Source organism: Psilocybe cubensis, chromosome 8 (genome assembly GCF_017499595.1).
Source record: "Psilocybe cubensis strain MGC-MH-2018 chromosome 8, whole genome shotgun sequence".
Taxonomy (NCBI): domain Eukaryota; kingdom Fungi; phylum Basidiomycota; class Agaricomycetes; order Agaricales; family Agrocybaceae; genus Psilocybe; species Psilocybe cubensis.
In genome coordinates, this window is record NC_063006.1 from 1,874,801 (window position 1) to 1,897,277 (window position 22,477).

Here is a 22,477-nt window from a genome sequence, read left to right on the forward strand (position 1 = left end):
TTGTGCAATATATTGCAAAGACTTTCCTATATGTTTGTCCAATGCGCCCAAATTCCTGCGATGGATATTTGCTAACTGTATCTTTTCCACTTCGGCAAGGTACAGTCTATGCGCGGCGTCTTTGTAGGAGATTCCGAGACGTTTTTGAAGGCTGAGAACTTCCGCGTGAAGACTCAATCGTTCTTGATCGGTCAACGGCTATTTTAAATGAGGTCAACCAAAGTCTTCAGTTAACAAAAGAGATATAGATGACACTCACCGGTTCTGGTGGTATATGAAGATTACCTCCCAAGGTATTGTAGATTTGGTCATTCTTCGCTAACGGATCCTAAACATTTTAATCAGCATGCTGCTGATTAAATGTCGTGTAGAAGCAATGTACTTACAATTCCCGAAGCACTCGTAACACCGATATTTGATTTGGCTCGCTGAACGGCAAATGATTGCACCAAGGACGGTGCAACAAAATCAGGAACGAAGTAATCCCGGTTGTCGGGACCAAGGATGAGTGTGTAGCCATCGGGGAGGTGGTACTCAAAAGAACTTTCTTCTGGCATGAGTGAATAGGGTGGGGTATGGAAAAAGGTGGGACAAGCAAGCAAATTTATATTCTGTCGGCATTTTTAATAGGAGTCGAGGGTAATCTTGAGTCGCGTAGATTTCAAATTAGTTCACGTGATCGTTTGGCGTGGCGCGTTCCTGATTAGATCAACTTGGCGAATTCATAGATGCTTTTGAAATTATCCTTGCCTCTGTCCACCACAACCTCCTGCATAACCTCCTGCATAACCACTCACACTCTGTTTTAATACTCTGTAAACATGGCCTCCTCGTTCTCAGATGCTGCTGCTCTTCGCCTTGCATTGGCCGAACTCGATGCAGGAATCAAGAATGCCGTGAAAAATGGGGGAATAAAAGAGTACATCCAATCGGTGAAGAGGAAAGTGGTACGTGTCACTGTTTTTTATTCGATCAAATCTTAAAATTCAACTACAACTTGTAGAAACAACTCTTCGAAGCTCAAAAACTCGGCGTTTTTCGCGAGGTCTTTGAAGAGTTTGGTACATTTTTATGGAATGTCGTCATAGAATACAATACAACTCGAAAGCAGAACACGTTCAATCTCGACGCGTTTCTTCAAACCCATAGGCTGAAGCTTCAACAGCTGGAGATGGCGGATATATCAAAGGACAAAACGGCTGCCAATGCTAAAGTTCCCGCCGCCGCTAACGTTCCCGCCACCGCCAAAGTTCCCGCCCCTGCTAAAGTTCCCGCCGCCACTAAGGTTTCCGCCGCCCCTTTTCCGACAAAGGCAAATCCCGACGCCTCTGCTTTGAAGGGAGGCTTTGAGTCCAGCTTTAAGGGAGCAGTTGGATCCGCTGTTTCTTTAAAATGTAAGTTTTATTTGAATATTTCTACATTCTGTATTCACAATTTCTTGAATTACTAGCTTCTGCATCTAAGGACAACATCACTCATCAAAAAAAACCCATGCCCGTCAAACTTCCCGAGCCTGTTGAACGCCCCGCGCCTGTTGAGCGCCCCGTGCCTGTCGAACGCCCCGCGCCTGTCAAGAAGGCCAACCCTTCCGCTAGTCGTGATCCAGCCTTGAATACATCTGGACCGGCGACAAAACATGTCAAGCCCCTCCCAAAATCCGATGGTTTGAAGCTCACAAACCTTGAGGAAATGGTGGAGCACCTAGAGAAGACGGTCAGCGATAAAAAGTCAAAGTCAAAAAAGATCAAGTCCGCTACTGCCGCTGCCAACGCCGATCCCGACTTGACGCTCGCCGAGAAGTACCATGTCTTAGCACTACAGGCTATGGACCAACCTGATTCGCCTATGCACGATTTTCAGAAAAAGAAGCAACTTTCAAAGCGTGCCAATTCGGAGGATCGGGAGAATTGGCACGACTCCGCGTCGGAGTGGAAGGAATCCGAAACCTCGCATCATGAAACCCCCGCTAATGGCTCCAAGAGGAAGAGGAAGAATTCGGAAACTGCTGACCCGAAGTGCAAGCGGTGCATACAAATGGATTTTGAGTGTAAGGAGCGGAATTGTGTTTGGAAGAAGGGTGGTTTGAAGGCATGTTTTGAGTGTTGGAGAGACAAAAAGAAGTGTTCATTGCGTGTAAGTACACAGCTTCCTACAACAATGTTTACTAATTTTTTGGGGTGGATAAGGACTCCGAAATGGGTGAAGGAGACGTTGCGGCGGGCAAGGGGAAGGCAAAGCCCAGCAAAAACCCCTCCAAACATGCTTTGTTGTCGAAAGCTCAGGCTACCAAGGTCAAGTCAGCCAAGTACATCGAGTCCAGCGGTGATGAAGAACCGTCCCGCTCACCGCCAAAGAAGAAGAAAAAAATGTCGGACACTGTTCAATCGAAAGGGAAAGCGTCGGAGGCTGTCAACAATCAGACCGACGACGATATTGAGTTTATTGAAGTCCCACCAAAGGAAAAAATCCGCAAAGTCCATCCCGACGACAATATTCCACGAGGTATGTCTTCAGTAGCCGTATACTTTTGTGTTTTCTTACTCTTACACCTCCATAGAAGGCCCACAAACCGTCAAGAAAACTATGCCCCCCAAAACTCACACTCAAGGTCGCAAGATATCCGAAATTGAGTCCGACGATGACTCTGACTTGGAAATAAATAAATCCGTTGCAAGTCATAATACATCAGGTATGTTTGAACTTTGATTTGATTTACAAACTAATACTTTGATTATAGTAATATTGAAAAACCGGAATCCGACACCTGTCCCGACATTTCAAGCCGCCGCCCAGATTCCGCAAGATCTTGCTGGCCACCCATTCATTGCCGACCTAGTAAAACGGTTGACCGCTGTAGAAAATAAGCAGAAATCCTATGAGGAACATTGTGCTGATCTCTACGCACAGGTCGAGGACATCAAAAATGAAGTTGAAGAAATCGAAAAGTCCGTTGGCCATCACCAAGTCAAGGTATGGAACCAAGACGAACAAATCAACTCCGTTGAGCGATCTGTCGCACACCACAAGCAACTTGCCGATGGAACGTCGGGATTGTTGAACCAAACAATCGTGATGTTGAAGAGTGTGCGAAAGGGCCTTGCAAAACTTCAAGGGCGCATGGATGGGGTTGTGGAAAGGTTGGACGATGTGGAGGGGAGATTGGTGGATTATCCCAACTTGGACTCACAATCAGAGTTTGAGTCGGGCAATTTGGGGTCATCACATTCTAGTGAATCCGCGGATGCACTAGATGCCCACCCCACAGATGTTGAGACAGAGGCGGACACCAATGACGCCACCACCAACCCAATTGGAGTTGAAACCGATGAAGATGCCGACGCCGACGCCGACACTGACACTGAAATTACCCCCGAGGGTAAAATCAATGCCGACGCCAACTCAGACGCCAACGACGACGCCGACGCCGACACAGAAATTACCCCAGAAGGTAAAACTAATGCTCCAGCGGCATTTCCAGTGAGCGGCACCACCTCAGATAATACAATAGACACCGACACATCTAGCGGCACTGGGGTTGTTCCCGCCGCAGCCTCCAATACTGGTGACAATAACTTCTTGAACCACAGCGCCGACAACAACTTCAATGACAGTGTGGAATCAGGCTCTAATATGAGTCTTGAATCCGAGTTGTCCAACACCTCCAATGCCGACAAGGTTGCCTCAAAAACTGGCGTTTTGCCCGACTACAGGTCGGATACTTCCCCTTCTCCAGCAGCGCCAAAGTTGGATGCCGACAAAGACTTGTGATCAGGGGGTGGGGAATTTTTAGTGTAGCCTTTAGTTGATTTTTTTGCCTTCAATAAATTCATTTGCTCAAGAGTTCACATGCATAGAACAAAAAAAAGAAGTGTATTAATAGTAAATCTAAAGGTAAAACTGCTAGCTAGTCCTTTCTCTTACACGGCGAACCCGTTTTCCAGACAAGATGAGTGATTCTTCCACTTCTGACCTTTTTTTTCGTTTTCCTGTAGTTTGTACTGATTCAGTGGGTGAATTGACTCGGACCTGACTTGCAGATGTTTCCGCAGCGGCAGTTCCATTTGTGAGAATATCTCTCTCAATATTCCGTGCCTCTTCCAATAAGCGTCGGTTTTCTTCTGCCTGAGCAATTTCTTCAACGGTAACTGGCTTGCGTCGGGGACGTGGTTTAGGTCGGGGTATTGGCTGTTGGGCGGGTACGTTAACAGTAGTAGATATCGGAGCGGGAATATTGCGCTGTGGTATAATATTCTCCACAGGATTTACTTCCATACGTTCTGGCGGAGGATAGATGAATGTTGGCAGGTGAGAAAAGGAAGGGTTGTTCATATCGAGGTTGGAAACTGGACCAGTTTCCAGACTGAACTGTTGTGTGTCAGGAATCTGAGGTTGCAACATGTCTTTGTCTGCAAAGGTATCTTGAAGATGAGTCAGGCCAGTGGTCGGATCTGAGCTAAGAGCGGATTGTGGATGGTTGAAATCCGCACGGCCATCCTGTCCAAGGAGCTGAGGGTCAATCTGTGAATTATCAATACTATTGAATGAAATGAGTTGAGATCCGCCTTGCATTTCCTCAATGCGCAATGGAGGTTGGGTTGCTGCCTGGGTAGGTTTTGACTTCGTTGGCTTGCCTCTTCGTCGACTTTTTTTAGGGGGTGGGATTGGTCGTTTCGGCTCGTCAAGTCGGAATTCTTCATCGGGATATTTGCTGTATACCATTTCATCGCCTTTTCGGTGTTTCTTGACCTTTCTGAACCTAAAAACCTGACTTAGTGGAAATGTCTCCTGTCGTTGTCTCAAATGAATCAACAGAAGATGAATATCCTCAATAGTCATGTTTCTTGGCGGAGCTAATTTGAGCCCTCAAGGTAAGTACTCTGGGGATATGAATGCCGCTTGCTTTTTCTCAATGTGATCATAAGGAGGATGTTTACTTCGACCGTTTGTTGCCAGACCTAATAGTAGTATCATGGTTTGGCTGTAAAATTTAAATTAAAAGGTCACTCACTATAATGTTGGCTAAAGTATAAGCCCATGAGTGTTTCGAGTTGTCGTTTATTCAACTTGTCGGCTTCCAAGTCCCGTGGTAACTTGGGAAATCCCTGTGCATCTTGGTCAAGCATCAAAATTCCTGATTCATCTCCGTTTCCTCCTCCATCCATTGCTCGATTCCTTGCATTTAACAACCCGCGCACATAGACACCAATCAAACGTTTTATTTGTGTCACTTCAGCGGGTTTTTGATCTTCAAATGAAGTTGACGATACTCCGAGTGTACTAGAAATTACATCGTGACTAGAATGAATGTGAAATTTAGTTAAAATACTAGAGATTTCAATTAAACAGAACTCACACCCTGACAGCTAGCTGTCCCGATTCTGTAAGCCGGGTAACGAAGGTGATATTCATGAGACCCATCTCCGCCCAATCTCGTTTTGAAGCTTCATCCAATTTCCGAAAAGCATGTTTGTCGGCATTGCTATTCATGATACAATGGTTATTGAATAGTATATTTTGGGTTACTTGAAAAAACTTACACTCGTTTTTGCTCGTCAGTGTACTCAACGGAGTTTAATGCCTTCCCCTCAAGGTCAAGTTGCTTGAGTTCGGTGTCCGACATGCGCGCCAGAATGTTTCCCATGGCTTTCATTCTGTTTTCAAATATTCCAGGAGTACCGGCAGTAACAGAATCAATGCCCAGGATAGTAGCAATCTCTTTGTACACATCCTCTTTCCTAGTACGCCATAGAATAGTTGTTCTTTTCTTCGGATGGCCCGTAAGTTCCGCTTCTGTCGGCTTTGGTGAGCGCCAATTATTCCTTATCCATTTTAGTAATTTCTAGATGCGGATCAACGTCAATATCATGTCGGCGCTAAGACATCGGCGCCAATAGCTTGTCGGCACCACAATTTCCGAACACTAGACGCACGAACCTTTGCTTCTTGCTGAGCAAAATCCTCTGTTTGGGAAACAATTCTGCTCCCAGTTTCAACCCAATAATTAAACAGGATTGGCAGAATGCTGCATACAACCTCCTTTCGCCCACGATTGCTTCCAGCATTCATGTATTGTTCCCTGAATGCTTCAATTCTTTGGCGTTCTTGATGGTTATATACCTTCTTCCTCTTATCGTGTACACGGAAAACATCTTCTAGCAAGAGACTCTTGTATTCCTCTGCCAGAGAGACTGTAGTATCCATGTTCTATTATTATATATATCATTGTTGTCAGAAAAAACAAATATAAGGATGGTATAACAAGCAGTGCACTCACTTGGGTAATTCAAAACTTGAATAAGTAAAAATGCGAGGGCAATTGTGAGGGGAACAGGCTGACCAAGTATCCGTTGCGCATGTATATATATTCCACCTAGCTTTCGAATTTGAATTTACCTAAATTCTCTGGGCTTTCCATCAGATAATCAGATGTTTGGAACAAGGCCGGACGCCTGGGTCTTTCTTTCTTTCTTCCCTTCTACCATCATGCCAAAAAGCTCACGAAAATCGAAGAAGAATACTCTGTACGAGGATGATGCTGAAGCAGCAGATGTCGTCACATATAAAATGCACAGTCGAACTACGCGCACAGGAAGAAGAGTGGAAGAATTAATCAAAGTCCCGTTAACCAGTGCGGAGCGATACCACATTAAAGAGGCTCAAGGACCTGCAGCCTCCACTGATGTTGATGAATATGATCCAGGGCCAGCACCTATGGACTGCAACAGTGGGGATGAAGATGATATGGTTCTTTCAAAACCCCGAAAGGCATGAGTTTAAAACACATTTCATTCAGTATAACTGCTTACGTGCACATTAGACGCAAAGAGACTATATTCTCCAGTTTGTTGAGAGAGTAGATGGCCTACTGGGAGCTCTGCTAAGCAGAGAGGCCCTCAATGTACCAATGGAAAATTCCATTTGTACGCAGTGCCAGGGAAGCAATAATATTGCAACCTGGCGCTGTCGAGACTGCAGTTTACCGGCCATTATGTGCAGGAAGTGTATGCGAGTCAGCCACAAACCCAATCCTATGCACAGGGTTGAACAGTGGACAGGAACTCATTTTCGTAAGGCCGAACTATGGGAGGTTGGCACATATCTATTGATTCCCCACCACTCTGGTGAAGCCATATGCCCTTCTTTGAATGCTCGGATTGCATTTCTGGAATCTCTAGAGGAGCCCAAGGATTGGTCAGAGCAAGCTCGACTCAGGTCACTGGACCTCAGTCAAGTTCCATGGAGAACTGATGAAACAAGAGCCACCAGCATCAATGAATACAACACTCCACAGGATGTCAATGAAATGGGAGCAGAACCAGAACCAAATGGCCCTTCAGATGCAGAGTTTGAGAAGTTATTGGACGACTTACTAGAAGACCCGTCTATGGAACTCCCATCTGACGTTTTGGACGATGAGGACGAAGAAACTGCAAATGGCGACTCCGACGTCGGGAATATCCCACAATATCTGCAGTATCCGACAGAGGCAACACCTAATATTTCTTCCCATGCCAACCACGTACCTAGAGTGGATGGCCTTAATAACTCTTACGTCCGCGTCGTTCATACAAATGGTCTTCATCATCTAGCAATGGTATCGTGTGTTTGCCACAGTCAAGGCTCTGATACATTGCCACTCGACCTTGTGGCAAGCAGACTATTGCCTACAAGTTTCTACCATACTCGCACACTATTTTCCGCCCATCTTCTCGATTACTTTCGTTTATCCAACTTGGAGCTCAAGGCGTCGGCATACCAGTTTTACTCGTTACTCAAACGCATAACAAATTCCATGGCACCATCAAGTGTTGTCGACTTATATAACGAGTTCCGCAGGATGTCAAGGTTATGGAGATGGATGAAGAAATTGAAGTGGGCGGGATTTGCAGGTCACAATGGTAAAAGTGCCCTCAACGTTGGAAAAGGAGAACTGGCAAACTACTGTCCTGCCTGCCCGCAACCAGGCATCAATATTGATCCTAACTGGAGAGAGGATCCAAATAAATGGGTTTACAAACGGATTTTTGTAGCAGATGGAAACTTTAAAGCCGACCACGTACGATCAGAAAAGCCATCGCGGGATATCTGGCTGTCGGAAGGCGGGGGTATGATGCCTCAAAGAGAGGAGTATCATGCATTTTTAAAGACAGCAATTGAAGCACTGACCGTGAGTCTAGTATATTTTTAAGTTGATCCTAATTCCAAGTACTGTCTAGGGTGCACCTTGCGAGAACACTTTCCGCGCTATTCAAAATTCATTATTATCCTCCTCATCGTGCGATGTTACAGGTGTTGTTGGAGTGGCATGTGCCCGCCATGGCTGTTATGCTCCCAATGCTCTTGTCAACCTTTTCAAAGGCGAACAGCAAAAGAATGTTGATTTTGCCTTTCTAGCGGCCCTTCGCTCTACTGGAGTTCATCCCGATCAAGGAACAATGGTAATATATGACATTATCTGCCAGTACATCATCCATCTCTTGAAGCGAATCAAACAGCATCTCCCGAACGGTCTCAAAGTTGATCGTGCCATTGGAATGTTTCACGTCCATGCCCATAAAGACGAGTGTTTTTTCCGATATGCACCTACCTTTATTCCCGGGGCTGCTTGCGTTTGCGGAGAAATACTTGAATCTCTGTGGGCAGACTTAAACTCCATCTCTCCAGCCGCTCGCACTGCAACACTAGCGCATCGTACGGAGATTCTGGATGATCACGCATCCGATTCAAACCACAAAAAGGCTCTGGAAATCACAAAATATCTTTGCCGAAGGCATCTGGAGTCTGTACAAGCACGAGAAACCTATCGGATATCTTTTGCAAACTTGACAAAAGCCGCTGATCCCGACGCGGTTAACCTCTGGAAGAAACAGATAGAAGATGCCGAAGCCCGCAGATTGGAGGATCCCAAAGTGATGGATATCTACACAGCAAAGCGACCTGGACAAAGTACTTCATCAAATCGCGATTCTGAGGCTGAATGTACATCTGAGTCCTTGACTCCAACAGAGTCATGGATTCAATTTGCATTACTGGTCGAAGAGAAACAGTATGTTTACTATTGAATTAAACAATGCAACACTAACACCATTTCACTAACAGACTTGATATCCGCGTCCGTGCACGGAGGTTGGTAAATCATGACCGACTTACCGACCGAGTCAAGTTGCAGAAGCTTCGGGACGCTCTCAAGCCTCTTTTATCTCAACTTTCCTTGCTTCAAGCCAATGCGGGAGTGGTAACAACTGCAGTACACGGACAAAGCTTTTCTGAGCAGCTTTTTGTTGACTGGGAGGAGGACAAAGATGTTCTTGCGCCGGGATCGGCTCCACCAGAGTACGACGCCATTGATAAGCAGCTACTATGCCTGCCGTCTAACGGAACAGCGGACAATATATACGCGCCATACGAGCTGAAGGCACAGATTTCTCAGGCCCGAAGCCTCCTCGATCAACTTCGTGAACGCATTGCCGAGAGATCATTTCAATACTCCGACATTGTTCGTCATGCACCCCGGAAAGGTGTCCGCACAAGAGGATATGCCGCAGCAAAGGAACTCAAAGACCAAATATTCCTGCATGCACAGGCTTATTCACATTGTAGAAGTTGCCTCGTACAACTTGGTGCCGATGTCAGTACCTTGCAAGAATTCCGAATTTTAACCAAAGACGATGTGAAGTCTAGCACAGCAGTCATCAACCCAAATATTGCTGGATCCACCAAGTTCCGCCTCTCTTGGATTTGGTACTCAATAAACCAACGTCTCGGACCAAGATGGGCACTTGATCCAAATGCCGACTCCGCTGCGGATCCCTATAGTATTGGCGAGGATGCCGATCCCGCCACTGTTCTTGAATGTAGGTTTCCCAAATTTGGACACTACTGGGCGCTTATTTTTGCTTATTTTTATCTAGTCAAACGTGTGCATTGGTTACGGGCAAGAGCACTGTACAACCGTTGGCTTGAAGAAGAAACTTTGGTTCGTTATGAAATGCGGTGGACCGTGTTATTTTTCCTTCATAAATCAAAGTGGTGGCTAGATACTATTAACGGTGACAGAGCCTTAACACCAGGTGCAACGGCGTATGCACATCGGCAGTCACAGATGTACAAGCGCTTGGCATTGATTGGGGATCATTATTTTAAGCAGACAAATGTAAATTATACATCCATTATACTGTAATTTCAAATTTATTTTTCACTGCCTTAACCTTGCACCTCCATGAGCAAGAGCGAAAACCCCCCTACTATCCGCCCATTCCGCCAGCTATCTGCACCAGTAATGGATGAAGTACCCTCAATTCGCCCATTCCGCCCCTTTGATCTTCAGTATGGGTCCAGCCCACGCCAGCAGGAATATTTGCAATTGGTTATCTTTTGCAGCGCATCCAGGTTCCGTGAAGCTTTGATTCATATTTTGCAGGCCTCTGGGCAGAGGCGTAAACAGTGGATGCAGCGAAGCCTTCAAAAGGAATTGGTATGTAATTTTTACGGCCCCTTTTCCATTTCTATCTATCACATGATATGACGCTGATGTAACTATCTATCTTTAGAACTGGGTTTTGAGCCTCATCGGTCGGGGATATGTCGTCGGGTTGAACTTGGAGATTCCGCACTTGATTCGCTGTCTTGCGGACTCTCTCGGATCGGTAGACAAAGACATTCTCCCCATAAATATTGACATGGCCTTCGTTGAAATTCTTGCGAGCGGCACTCGGGAATGGGCCTTTGACAAGCGTGTCGGGTCCTACATTTATGCCTGGTGGAACTCAAACAGCGCTCCAAAGCCAGAGGACCACATGGGTACTCCGACTATCGAGGCAATTCTTTCTCATCACAAGGCTGAGTTCTACAAAACATTTGATCCTGAACCAACAACGACATTCGATGACTTGCTCAAGGCACACATTTTCAACCAAGTTCCCGATGTCCCGGCCAATCTGCCTCTCATCCATCCTGTTCAAGTCATTCTAAACAAAGTAGGAGACACTTGTGATGCTTGCGACGCCTTTCAAAATCTTTCCATTGAAAGTATCCAGCAGCTTAGCAGTGCAAAGAATCATACCTCATCCATGTTTAGCACTGCTAACACCGAGCTTGACCGCATTTCCCGCCGTGCTATTGGATTTTTTGAGCTCTACGAGGCTTCGCAACGCGCTGCAGATTTGAACAAAGACCCCGCCATGACTCATTCCGATGAAAATCCCGCTTCAAAATGGACCTGGGGCAGAGAACTGACAGCAAAAGAGGTGTGCTCCCTTGGAGGGAAAAAGAAGGCGTTCCACTCTGGTTATGCGGAAAGTCTGCGAGACGGTAAGCTACGTTCGCGGTCCCAACACAAAGCATCGCACTCCCCTCACGCATCCGACAATTTTGAGCCCGTCTCGCCCTTGGTTCAAGAGAAACATATGTCGGACAAATCTGTCATCCACCCCCAATACTTCAAAGATGGGACGGACAAAGGTTCAATCGCTAGTCTTATCGAAATGGCGGAAACGACGTACAAATCGGAGTCCGACTCTGATGACAACGTCAACCACGTTGAAGGTTCTCAAACAGTGTTGGAGCTGTTGGCACAGGCCGAGTACATTTATTCCGACGACGACGATGAAGACAAGAATTCCGAAGTCAACAACGTAGCGGCTTGCGCTCAGGCTCCACAATCGGTATCGGAATTGTTGGCGCAGGCTGAGTACATTAGCTCTGACGACAACGAGAACGGCGATGACATACAGGAGGGACACAATGGCGGAAAGGTTGCTGGAAAGAAGAGGCAAATTTCTGAAAGCCCAACCGACTCGGACAGTGGGCCTATTAGGCAAACTAAGAATCGCAGATCGGATAGTCAGACTGTCAAGAGCAAAGGTATCTGGTATTTCAATACTTAATATCCGCACAGTTTGACGGCTGACTGGTATACAGATAACTCAACCCCATACTTCACGAAGAGTTTTTTTGCTCGTCAATTGGATGAAGGCCTCTTTGAAAACGACGCCGACCCCAATGCCAATGATGAAAAAGATTCCGACGATGAGGGTGTAAGCGATGGCGGGGAAATGGAAGAGTAGGCGCTCGCCGCTGACTTCATACTGCACATAATGTTTCTTTTCAAATGTGCAATTAGATTGTGTCAATGTTATTGTTGGTTTTCTACTAAGGGGGTGAACTAATATTTACACTGTACCAACACCAATGATGCTGCACTGAAATTCTGAAAACATAATGAGATATGAGATTTGACAGAATTGCAACATCCCGCAAACACTCACCGAATTGGAAAATTAAGAACAACGGAATATCATGCTGTACTGTCGGAAAGGCCCCGTGTCGGGATTGATGCCTCGGAGACAGACAATATTCCGACAAGTCTTGGTCTCTTAAACATACTGTGCTGTTGGGATGGCAGAATCACGGCGCGTCGGCATGGATCCTTCGTAAACAGATTGGAGGTCCAAGGGCTGGTATATCCGGTTGAAAGTGCCAAGGGAAAGCGGAATTTTGGTATCGGGATTTTGTCGGCATGGGCTCAATTCGGATCTGTGGGTCTGACCGTACTGTTGGAGGTTGTAAGCTGTCGGAATGTCGAGTGCTATGGTCGGGCATATTTAATTGATGCCAATAAGCAAAACGTATTTCAGGTAAACAATCAGTAGATCTAACCTATAAACCCATTTGGACTATTCATTGAATCCATATGGCATGCTACATGTGTTACTTCCTTTGCGAGAAATGTCTGGTTCAATGGTTCAATGTATTCATTGAACCCACATAATGCAGTACATTGTTACAACCATTCTAACATACCGTAAGATACAATGTTGCATGTCTCCCTGATTTGTGGTGCGTTTGGAGTCGTTTGGGATCGTGTAGTCGGTAAACGAGCATTCGGGTTGTTTGCCTTCTTGTAATCAACGAAATTGTGTTCACGAGCTGATCGACGTATGCTGGGCTGTGGAATCGATGCTGTAGACGAAATAGGTTCGTTCTTGACGGTTTCTGGCTCGTTTTCGCTGGATTTAACGTCTGTCGATTCGTTACGCTCCCCCTCAGACGATAATCCAGGAATTTCGACGTTCTGCGGCGTTTCGTTTTCGTTAAACGATACGTTTCGCGATGACTTCACTGTGCGCGATTTGGGATCGTAATAACGCACAGACTTCGAGCCTTCGTTAAAACCAACGAATACCTTCTTCTTCGACCGTGGCTTGAGCTTCGAAAGCCCCTTCGTCTCGTCTAACACCCATACATCGCATCCGAACTCCCGAAGGTGAGAAACATCCGGTTTCTTGTTGTGCCAGCCTTCATATGGTGTCTTGTCGTCGAGTGCTCGAGTAGGCGCGCGGTTGCGTAAATAATTTGCGTAATTGACCGCTTCGTCCCAGAGAAAGAGAGGTAAATTCTTCGCAATAATCATCGCACGTGCTAGCTCCAACAGCGTACGATTGTAGCGCTCTGCGACGCCGTTCTGAGATGGGGAATATGGCGCCGTCGTCTCGATTTCAATGCCTCTTTCCGCCGCCCACTTCTTAATCCGCTCGTTCACGAGTTCCTTGCCATTGTCCATGCGAATGTACCTCGGATACTGCCCAAACCTCCTCTTCACTCGCTCCCCATGATTCTCAATCGCCTTTGCCGCCTCCTTCTTGTCCTTCAAGAAAACCACGCCGTTGTATCGCTTTGCGTCGTCCATAAACGTAATGTAGTAATAAAATCCATTTACCGAGCGTGTTCCGATAGGACCCCATACGTCGCTCATGGTTTGCTCTCCAGGAACCGTGGATCGATTTTCTGCTTCTCCAGGGAAAGGTTTATGCGTCTGCTTCGCTTGGATGCACGCCTCGCACGATGGGGATGGAATAGACGTCTCGTCCACGGAAAGACCAACGACGAGATCGTTCCGGACGAGTTTCTGCAACGACGATACTGAGATATGGCCAAAACGACGATGCCATTGATCCCAGGTGAGTTTTGGCGAGACGTAGTTGACCTGTTCCCCTGAATTAAGCTGAGCGCGAGCATGAAGAATATACATCTGACCGCGTTTCGACCCTTTTCCAATAACCTTATCCTTCGCATCCATCAAAAGAACCTTCCCATTCTTAAACGACGAGCTCCTCCCATCCCTCTCAAACCTTCCGAGCGACATCAAAGCATTTTCGGCTTCAGGGATGTGTAAAACGTCTTTCAAACGATGAGTAATCGTCTGCCCGTCGACATCGAAGTTGAGGATGACTGTTCCGCGGCCTGCAATGATAGCTGGACTCTTTCCGACACCACGAACGGAGGAATTAACAAGTGGCGTATACTCGATGAAGGCTTCACGGACGGGACAAACGTGACTGGTGGTTGCAGAATCGTAAAGCCAGTCGTAACGAGAGAAGTTCGACGTCGAGTACGTGTGGTACGCAACCTCATCGTTGAGCGTAGTGTTGACGTCCTCCCGAGCCTGATTCGTCCGCCCTCTATTCTTCGTCTTCCGCCCCCTCGGACCCTTTCCTTCACGACCTCCGCCCTTCGCCCAGCAATCCTTCGAAATGTGCCCCATCTTGTGGCAATTATAGCACTCCTTCCCGCCGCTGCCATCCCTCGAACCATTACCCTTTCCATCCGACGACCCTTGACCTCCACGAACTTGAAGCGTAGTCCCTCCGGCACCATCACCTCCACGCTCCTTCCGACGACGAGCTTCTTCAAGGAGAACACCAACGAGCTCTTGCGAAGTGAGCGTAGGACGATTCCCGCTCGAGCCCAAAAAGGATGACGCATAATTCTCCCAAGATTCCGGCAACGAGGTGAGCAAAATCATGACGAAATCTTCATCCGAAACAATGCTGCCCATGATGTGCAGCTCCTCCTGGAATTGACGTAGCTTTGCGATATGCTCTGCCATGTCGCATCCCTCCTCTGCGGTTGCCCGGAAAAGTGCTCGTCGTGTCGCCAAAACACCGAGTCGTCCCTTGGATTCCTTCACTGTGCACAACTGCGTCCACATTTCGCGCGCCGTGCGCGCTCCCAGGACGTGTACCATCTCCGCATCGCTTAACGCGAGTTCGATCCTGCATCGCGCTTTCGCATCTCCCTTATCCCACGCTGTCTGAGCTGCGATTTCTTCCGCCGTGGGTGCGTTCGGTTTCGCTGATCCTGGTCGAAGCGACGTGCCGTCCACGTATTTCTCCAGTCCGAGGTCCACCAGTACTGCTAGCATGCGCCGCTTCCACGGCATCCAATTGTGGGCCTTCAGTGTGTCGATGCGATATCCGCCGATGTTGACTTCCGCGGTTGTCGAGTCAGCCATTTGACGTCGAGTACAAGTTTAGATATAGATCGATAAGAATAGAACGAGTTTAGAACAAAGCGAGCTTTAGTTATGACCTCTCGGGGCCCATAACCTGTTGTAAGTAAAGTGCGCAGTGGTGGTAAAAGATGTAGATTCACGACGTAGCTACACGGTTGTACCTACAGTAACTACGGAACCTTTAGTAGAATAATCTAGAAAATATGATAAGATAAACTACCAGAGAAAGATAACGACTTAGCGACGAAGTCGCTCGCCGACTATGATTCCAACACAATGTTCGCAGCGGAAGTAACGATGATATTTGCAACAAATGTATAATGCGATATCATGACCATCTTCGTGGACACAGTTTATTTTGGTCAAAATTGGGAGAAATATTGTACATGACCAGATGAACGTTACCTTTGGTGGGCCAGTAGTACCGCTAGATAGGCTATAAAATGCCATCAGCCTCTTGCTTTCCCCTCGTTCCAGTATCCTCCCTGTCACCACCTCCGTTGTCAGACAACCTTTCCGAATTAGCGATTCAATCGTCTGGAACCCTTTAAAGCGTGATTGTGGGGGCTCAGATAAACTATCTTGCTCATCTAGCACAAGAACGCGTTCCACAGAGATACCCGCTTGTCGCACTGCGGTGACTACAGCGTTAAGACCATCCGAATGTGTAATGATGAGAGTAGGCTTCGACAAGTCGATAACTTGAATGAGTTCCGGCACTGTGTATGCTGGGTTACAGGGTCTAAAAATGAATGTAAGAGTGTAATGCGCCGGGAGAGTAATTATCTTCAAAAGCCAAGGCTCACGCTATAATTCCAAGCAGTCGATGGACAGCCCAGACGCATATAGGATAATCTGATACAAATCCACACCTTAGTAAGAGTGCAGCATGGTGAGTATAGAACAATGTGACACAACCTATATGATTACTGCTAAAAATCAAGACTGGAGACAAACAAAATATGAACCGAGTTATTGTTCAAATAAAATAATGGACCTACCAACGTCGTTTTCGCCTGGATAGAATAAACGGTAAAAAAGGTATTATATTTACGCGATGAACCTTACCTATAAAATATTCATCGCGGAGACTGACAGCGAGTCCATTTGTACGTTGATGAATCTCATGCAGGACGATAAATGAGCTTTTTGGTGATTAAAGTTTGGAGAAAAATACCAACCTCCTCCAGCCCAATTGTCTTCCCTGACCCCTCGGAAACAAGCCATGGGACACCCGAAGGACACACTGGTCGAAATTCATGAAGTGTGTCCAAAATAAATTGAGGAACTGTCAAGTCTTCGGGAACCGACTCTGGATACCTGGCCGACGAGTGAAACTCCACACCCGTTATGAAGTAGTACGGAAAAGATGGGCACGTTTATGTCTCTTCGAAAACGAAAAAAACAGCAACTGAACTATGGATAAGTGAGCAAGAGGCGGGTCAGGTACCCAGCGCCTTGTCAGCGTGAGTAGGGGAATCATCCGAGAGCATCTGTCAACTCTAAAGTGAGCGAATATGTACGAACATGGTTTTTTTCCCTCGTCACTGTGATTCAATCGATTGCATAGAAGCGTAACATGTAAATCGACGAGTTCACTGTAGAGTTTGCGCCTGATGGTATAAATTGCTGTTATACTCTGTAAGGTCTCATCGGAGGATTGAAAGTCAGTCACTCAGTGGCAGTGCAGAATTTCGAGACATTGCAAGAGTCGCGGCAATTACCGCTCGGCGTTGGAATCATCACGTTCAACTTTCATGTTCACCATTCACTAGTCACTTGCAACTTGTTCAATTCAACCACTATCACAGAGAAAGTCAAATGAAGTATCGGTCGGATCTCGGTTTCTGTCGTTATTTACGATCCAAAGCGGCCCTCTTGGAGCCGTCGTGCATAGCTCGTGCGATCGCGGATATTTCTCTGTAATTATACGCAATGTATATGCTACTTCATCACCCAGAAGACATGTCACCGGATTTTCCTCTGCTTCTAACGATGGGTTCGCAACGATAGTATAAATGGAATATTCAGCAAGTTTAAGGATTAGGTGCCAACCATGCGACTTCAGAGCAAAGGATTGCTCGTCCTCGTCGGCGCTGGGCTGATCGCATGCCCAGTCGCAGCAGATTTCACGTCGACTATCGACCCAACCTCGAATAGGGGGAACTGGAAAGGCTGGGGAGTTTCTCTTGCATGGTGGGGGAAGATATTTGGGACCAGGGATGACCTTGCGGACATTTTCTTCACGCGCAACTCTGTGTCTTTCAGCGGGAGCACTTTACCTGGCCTTGGACTCAACGTCGTGCGCTACAATGCAGGTGCATCGGGGTCTAACAGTTACAACGGGTCTTCTATGGCATCCAATAATATCTTACCTAGTCGCAAGATTGATGGCTACTGGATCAACTGGGGTAGCTCGGACCCAACGTCGTCCAGCTGGAATTGGTCGCTGGATCCGAACCAGCGTGCAATGTTGACCAAGGCAAAGAGTCGAGGAGCCAACTATTTTGAACTCTTTTCCAATTCACCTATGTGGTGGATGTGCCAAAATCACAATCCAGCCGGCGCAAAAGGCGGAGGTAAGTATTATTTGTTTCATTGAGCTATCACCACGCTCAACAAATTTATTAGGCGAGAACATTCAATCTTGGAACATTGCCAACCATGCTGTCTACCTTGCGACAATTGCAAAATATGCTCAAACCAACTGGGGTATCACTTTCACCTCCGTCGAGCCGTTCAACGAGCCGAGCTCGAATTGGTGGACCGATACCAACAACCAAGAAGGCAGCTTCTTCAGCATCGCGACTCAAAAGACTGTCATCAGCAACCTTCGTACTGAGCTAAACAACCGCGGCCTGCAGTCCACTCTCGTTGCCGCCTCCGACGAAAATACCTATGACATAGCCACATCCACATGGAATAGCTTCGATTCGACCACCCGCAATAACATTGGAAGAATCAACGTGCACGGGTATCAGGACACTGGCGGCCGCCGGGACCTGCTGTACAATGCAGCGCAAAGTGCCGGTCGTGAAATTTGGAACAGTGAATACGGGGACAGCGATGCAACAGGGAAGCTTCTGGCCCAGGACCTTCTTATGGATTTCAACTGGCTGCACCCTACCGCGTGGACATATTGGCAGGCCATTGACGTCAGCGGCTGGGGCCTGATTGTCGGCGACCTTGAAGGGAACACGCTCTCCAGCGTCGCGAAGAAATACTTCGTCCTCGCACATTTTACGCGCCACATCCGCGAGGGCATGCGGATCCTCGACACGGGCAACAACAACGTCGCGGCTGCGTATGACTCGGCCAACCAGAAGCTCATCATCGTTGCTGCCAACTTTGACAGTACACAGTATATCAATTTTGATCTTTCGAAGTTCAGCAGGTACCCGAGTAGTGGAACCTTGATACCCCGATGGTCGACTCACATGGGCAGCTCTGAAAATTATGCGACTTACAGCGATACCTTTATGAGCGGCACCAAGTTTTGGTCCAACTTTGACCAAAACGTAGTGCAGACTTTCGAGGTCAGCGGCGTTAGCTTGTAGGTCACCAGGAAATTCTCGTATACGTGTTGTACTATACGTCCTTGAGAATCTCAAGAAATTGGACAATTTTTTGGATGGAAGCATTTTGTTCGATCTTCCAAAGTTGTGCCTTCACCTAGACAAAATGATGTTACTTTTCATTGTCGATAACAACTGCCTACTAGCTGTTATGCCTCAAAAAGGTGACTCACTGCGGGCTTGATTGATCAGTGCCCATTGTACAAATGCTGTAGAACAGTGGCGGGAGCATTGACGTCTTCCGCGAAATTTCATCGGCGTTTCTTCGCATTAGTTCAGGTATGTACTAAGCGGAGAGCCAGTAATTTGTGGTGAGATTGTAGCATAGTGTGAGACATAATGGTCGATGCAAGTACCATGGGCATGGTTCAGATGAAAGAAACAAGTTGGATTTCAATACGACGCGGGCAATGCCGATTTCATGCCGAAAGCATCTTCGGCCTCACCAGCGTTAAATTGGGTTCAACTCCATTTCTTGTTCATGTCTCCCCATGTTGTCCGCTATCAATTTCGTCCCGCCTCCGTATCGTTGTGTTTGTGGAAATGCAATAGCGCCACATTTACTAAGTACAGCAAACAATCCTTATTTTTTCTTCAAAGGGAGAACTTCGTTCGTCGTGAGATGGCCACTCGTCTCACATGTTAAGAAATACTTACTGGCACTTTAGGAATGCGCTGCGGTCTAGTGTTCCCGGCGCAAATGGCATTTTCAACGCAAGCAAAACGGGTCGACTCTATTTTTTATCAACTTCCTCCTGCGCCGCCACACTCGCTACTGAATTTTACAACGCTTCCGTCACCCACTCCACCGTCTCCCGTTAAACATTGGGAGGAAGATGTTTTAGCTCATCGCAAGCTTTTCCATTGCATTAAATCTCTTCATAAACGTATAGGATACAATCGTCGTCGAATTGTTGAATGGCCTGTGGAATCCTCAAACACATCTAGGTAGGCACGATATTGAATGGTGTGCATTGGAAACGCTGAGTCATTATCGCAGTCTCTCACCGGCAGACTATATGCAGTCACTCATAAGCCCCATTGCAAACTTATTAAATACGCTTCACGGCCCACATGTGCTACAAGGCAATCCAATGGGATGTGTCAAAGTTGAACTTGGAAACTGTGAGCCGTTGTCCTTGAGTGATTTAATAATCACTTCTCATCTTTGACTTTTTCTCGCAGCCATTGTGGGAGCCACTTTTACTTGCGACAAAGACTTCAAGTTTTTCTCCGCTCTTCCCCCATATATATTGTTTGTGGTAAGTCAGGCGTAGTTTCTCATGCATCAAACGGAATAATAATACATGTTACAGCCAAATGAACTATTCGAGCCTGACGGCCAGACGTGCTCCGCCGACCTCAAATTCGCGTTTTCAAAGATCTCGGATTCTGCATCATCAGTCATCGTGACAAATTTTAAAGATGTTGCAGTCTTCTTTATGAGCAAAGGCGGGCACATTCCTTTAGGAAGAGACGTTTTTATGAAGGTAGAAACATCCGAAATTCCAGCGACATTGAGAGTTTTAGCAGCAGCTTGCTTGCTCGATGCATTGCCGCCGTTTGGCTATATCGAAGGCCCTGATCTGGACGCTGGAATCTGGAATGAGGACATCATTCTTCCGATGGGTCCGCCTCAAAACCCCGACCAACCTTTGCATTCCGATGAACACTTGATTGCTACATGTCACCGGAATTCTGACTTTGACCTCGCTACTTTGGTACGAGATCGCGGCAGGGCTCTCCAGTTTTTTCGATGGAATAAACATATGCTACAACATAAATCCAAACTAGTTGCTCAGGCAAACAGTACCCTACAGGGAAACACAAACCAACGTTTCAATCCAGCTATACATGTTCCACCCCCCTTGTATCCATTTGATCCATCCGAGATACCTTCGGACACTAAGAATCATCTTCAGATGATATACTGCGATTCTCCGCTGTCTCAAGGAGGGCTTGACGATGCGTTAGCACAAAGTAAATCATTTACAATTCGTATTCAAGACGTGCTAGCGGAAGGAGAGAAGAAGGGATTTTGCACTGTTTACCGCTGCCAACTGACCTCAATCGATGGGCGCTCCGTGTCGTCCTCCCCTTTGCTTTGCTTGAAACTTTTCGACGACCGATTCCAAGATTTACATGATTTGATTGACTACGAAGATCCTATTCCCCTCTGGTTTGGCCCGGTGTTCTTCGCCGAAGACCGTGCTGATATAGAGACAACGGTTTATGATAAACTTCGATCTGTACAGGGAACGGTTGTTCCTTGGTTCTATGGGCAACATCAGGTAGGAATTATGGCTGAATGGTCTTTTTTGTGATTAATAACTCTTGATAGTTTATTCTACCTAATGGAGTGGCCGTTCAAGGACTACTCATGGAATACATCGATGGATACCATCTGAATTCCGAACGTGTGAATGAATTGAGTTATGCTCAACAGATCCAAGTTGTGCGTATTGATGTCGTTGGTCCTTCAGAGAGGCTAATGTAGCTATACCAGATTCAGAGTTGTCGCCATGCTGTCCGTGTTCTGGATGCAGGCGATATTACTCAGATGGATTGGCATGATGGCCAATTTTTACTGTATACACATCCAACTGCCCAAGTGGAATGCGTCGTTCTCCTCGACTTTTCAATGACACATCAAACCTTCGAGCCAAATTTCATTAATCACCGGCAGAATTGTTTCAGGATGATGCGTGCCCTTCTAAATTCCGGCCCCCCGTCGGGGGGGCTCGATTCTGAATTGATTTTTCAGTACTACGACAATCCTGACAAATGGGATCCTGTGATGGCTTTAGTTACGGATAGGAAAGGGCGGCAAAAATGGATGGAATACACAGGCAGTGTGTTTCCGTATCTAGAATTGGAGGAACCGCCAGCTCAACTAGAAGAGGATATCAAAATATCCTGGATCAATGCCATTTCTCACATGTCATCCAGTAAATGAAAATTGGACCGATTCTCCCTGAGGGGTCTTATGAAGGAACCAATGTCTGCGTCACCTTTTCCGGGCCCGGCATAGTACATTTCTTGATAGCATCCGTACCAGTAATCATGACCAGAGCAATTAATTGAATATTCCGTCAAACATTGTATCGAGTTGGCCAAAGCGATAGCAGTACAAAAACCCATAGACCGTAGTGAGTATCGGAGTCTTTTTTCTTCTTTTGGGAATCTGCTTACTATCGTGCAACAAGCAATCGGAGTGCTATGACGCACGGGTGAGTGTTTTCCCTACGCTAATGTATATCGTTGCTATCGAACGGGGCCTAAGAAACTAGCTGTAGGTGTATGTTTGTTTCGTCGGCGTTTTCGGGGCGTCGTATGTGAAAGAACATGTATTGAAATTTAGAAGAGAATACGTATAAGTGAATCGATATAAAGGGGTGTATCAGAGTGTGAAAGGTGACCGTGCGTTAGGGCTCGATGTTGGCGTCAATTTCCACGGAAAAAAGGAAGCACAAGGTCACGGTCATGGCCAAACAGCGTTCTTCACCCGATACATTTATGAGCGGCGCCGTGAGTTAGACGAAAACGCAGTGCAGACTTTTGAGGTTAGCGGCGTTGGCTTGCATTAGCTTGTAAGTCTGTAGGAAATCCA

The 22,477-nt window shown here is 46.6% G+C and overlaps 6 protein-coding genes across 6 annotated transcripts; 5 read left to right on the plus strand and 1 right to left on the minus strand.

Annotated features, from left to right (window-relative positions):
* Positions 1-821: 821 nt before the first annotated feature.
* JR316_0009096 (uncharacterized protein) lies at positions 822-3,768 on the plus strand (the record flags this gene model as incomplete). Its single annotated transcript, XM_047894805.1, has 6 exons — positions 822-947; positions 1,004-1,394; positions 1,451-2,133; positions 2,187-2,502; positions 2,558-2,689; positions 2,738-3,768. 6 exons carry the CDS (start codon positions 822-824, stop codon positions 3,766-3,768), a joined length of 2,679 nt encoding a protein of 892 aa, XP_047746264.1.
* A 132-nt stretch (positions 3,769-3,900) lies between these two features.
* On the minus strand, positions 3,901-6,201 carry JR316_0009097 (uncharacterized protein; the record flags this gene model as incomplete). Its single annotated transcript, XM_047894806.1, has 6 exons — positions 3,901-4,756; positions 4,877-4,955; positions 5,009-5,295; positions 5,354-5,479; positions 5,538-5,839; positions 5,881-6,201. The coding sequence occupies 6 exons, from the start codon at positions 6,199-6,201 to the stop codon at positions 3,901-3,903; spliced, it is 1,971 nt and encodes a 656-aa protein (XP_047746265.1).
* Positions 6,202-6,483: 282 nt separating this feature from the next.
* Positions 6,484-6,817, plus strand: JR316_0009098 (uncharacterized protein; the record flags this gene model as incomplete). The annotated part of the gene is made up of 2 exons (XM_047894807.1): positions 6,484-6,744; positions 6,794-6,817. 2 exons carry the CDS (start codon positions 6,484-6,486, stop codon positions 6,815-6,817), a joined length of 285 nt encoding a protein of 94 aa, XP_047746266.1.
* Positions 6,818-7,030: 213 nt separating this feature from the next.
* On the plus strand, positions 7,031-12,065 carry JR316_0009099 (uncharacterized protein; the record flags this gene model as incomplete). The annotated part of the gene is made up of 8 exons (XM_047894808.1): positions 7,031-8,167; positions 8,217-9,046; positions 9,100-9,854; positions 9,912-10,176; positions 10,225-10,332; positions 10,390-10,474; positions 10,551-11,862; positions 11,920-12,065. 8 exons carry the CDS (start codon positions 7,031-7,033, stop codon positions 12,063-12,065), a joined length of 4,638 nt encoding a protein of 1,545 aa, XP_047746267.1.
* Positions 12,066-17,348: 5,283 nt separating this feature from the next.
* Positions 17,349-18,849, plus strand: JR316_0009100 (Endo-beta-1 6-galactanase; the record flags this gene model as incomplete). The annotated part of the gene is made up of 2 exons (XM_047894809.1): positions 17,349-17,871; positions 17,924-18,849. The coding sequence occupies 2 exons, from the start codon at positions 17,349-17,351 to the stop codon at positions 18,847-18,849; spliced, it is 1,449 nt and encodes a 482-aa protein (XP_047746268.1).
* Positions 18,850-19,941: 1,092 nt separating this feature from the next.
* JR316_0009101 (uncharacterized protein) lies at positions 19,942-21,823 on the plus strand (the record flags this gene model as incomplete). Its single annotated transcript, XM_047894810.1, has 4 exons — positions 19,942-19,992; positions 20,184-21,158; positions 21,209-21,322; positions 21,380-21,823. The coding sequence occupies 4 exons, from the start codon at positions 19,942-19,944 to the stop codon at positions 21,821-21,823; spliced, it is 1,584 nt and encodes a 527-aa protein (XP_047746269.1).
* Between the last annotated feature and the right edge of the window lie 654 nt (positions 21,824-22,477).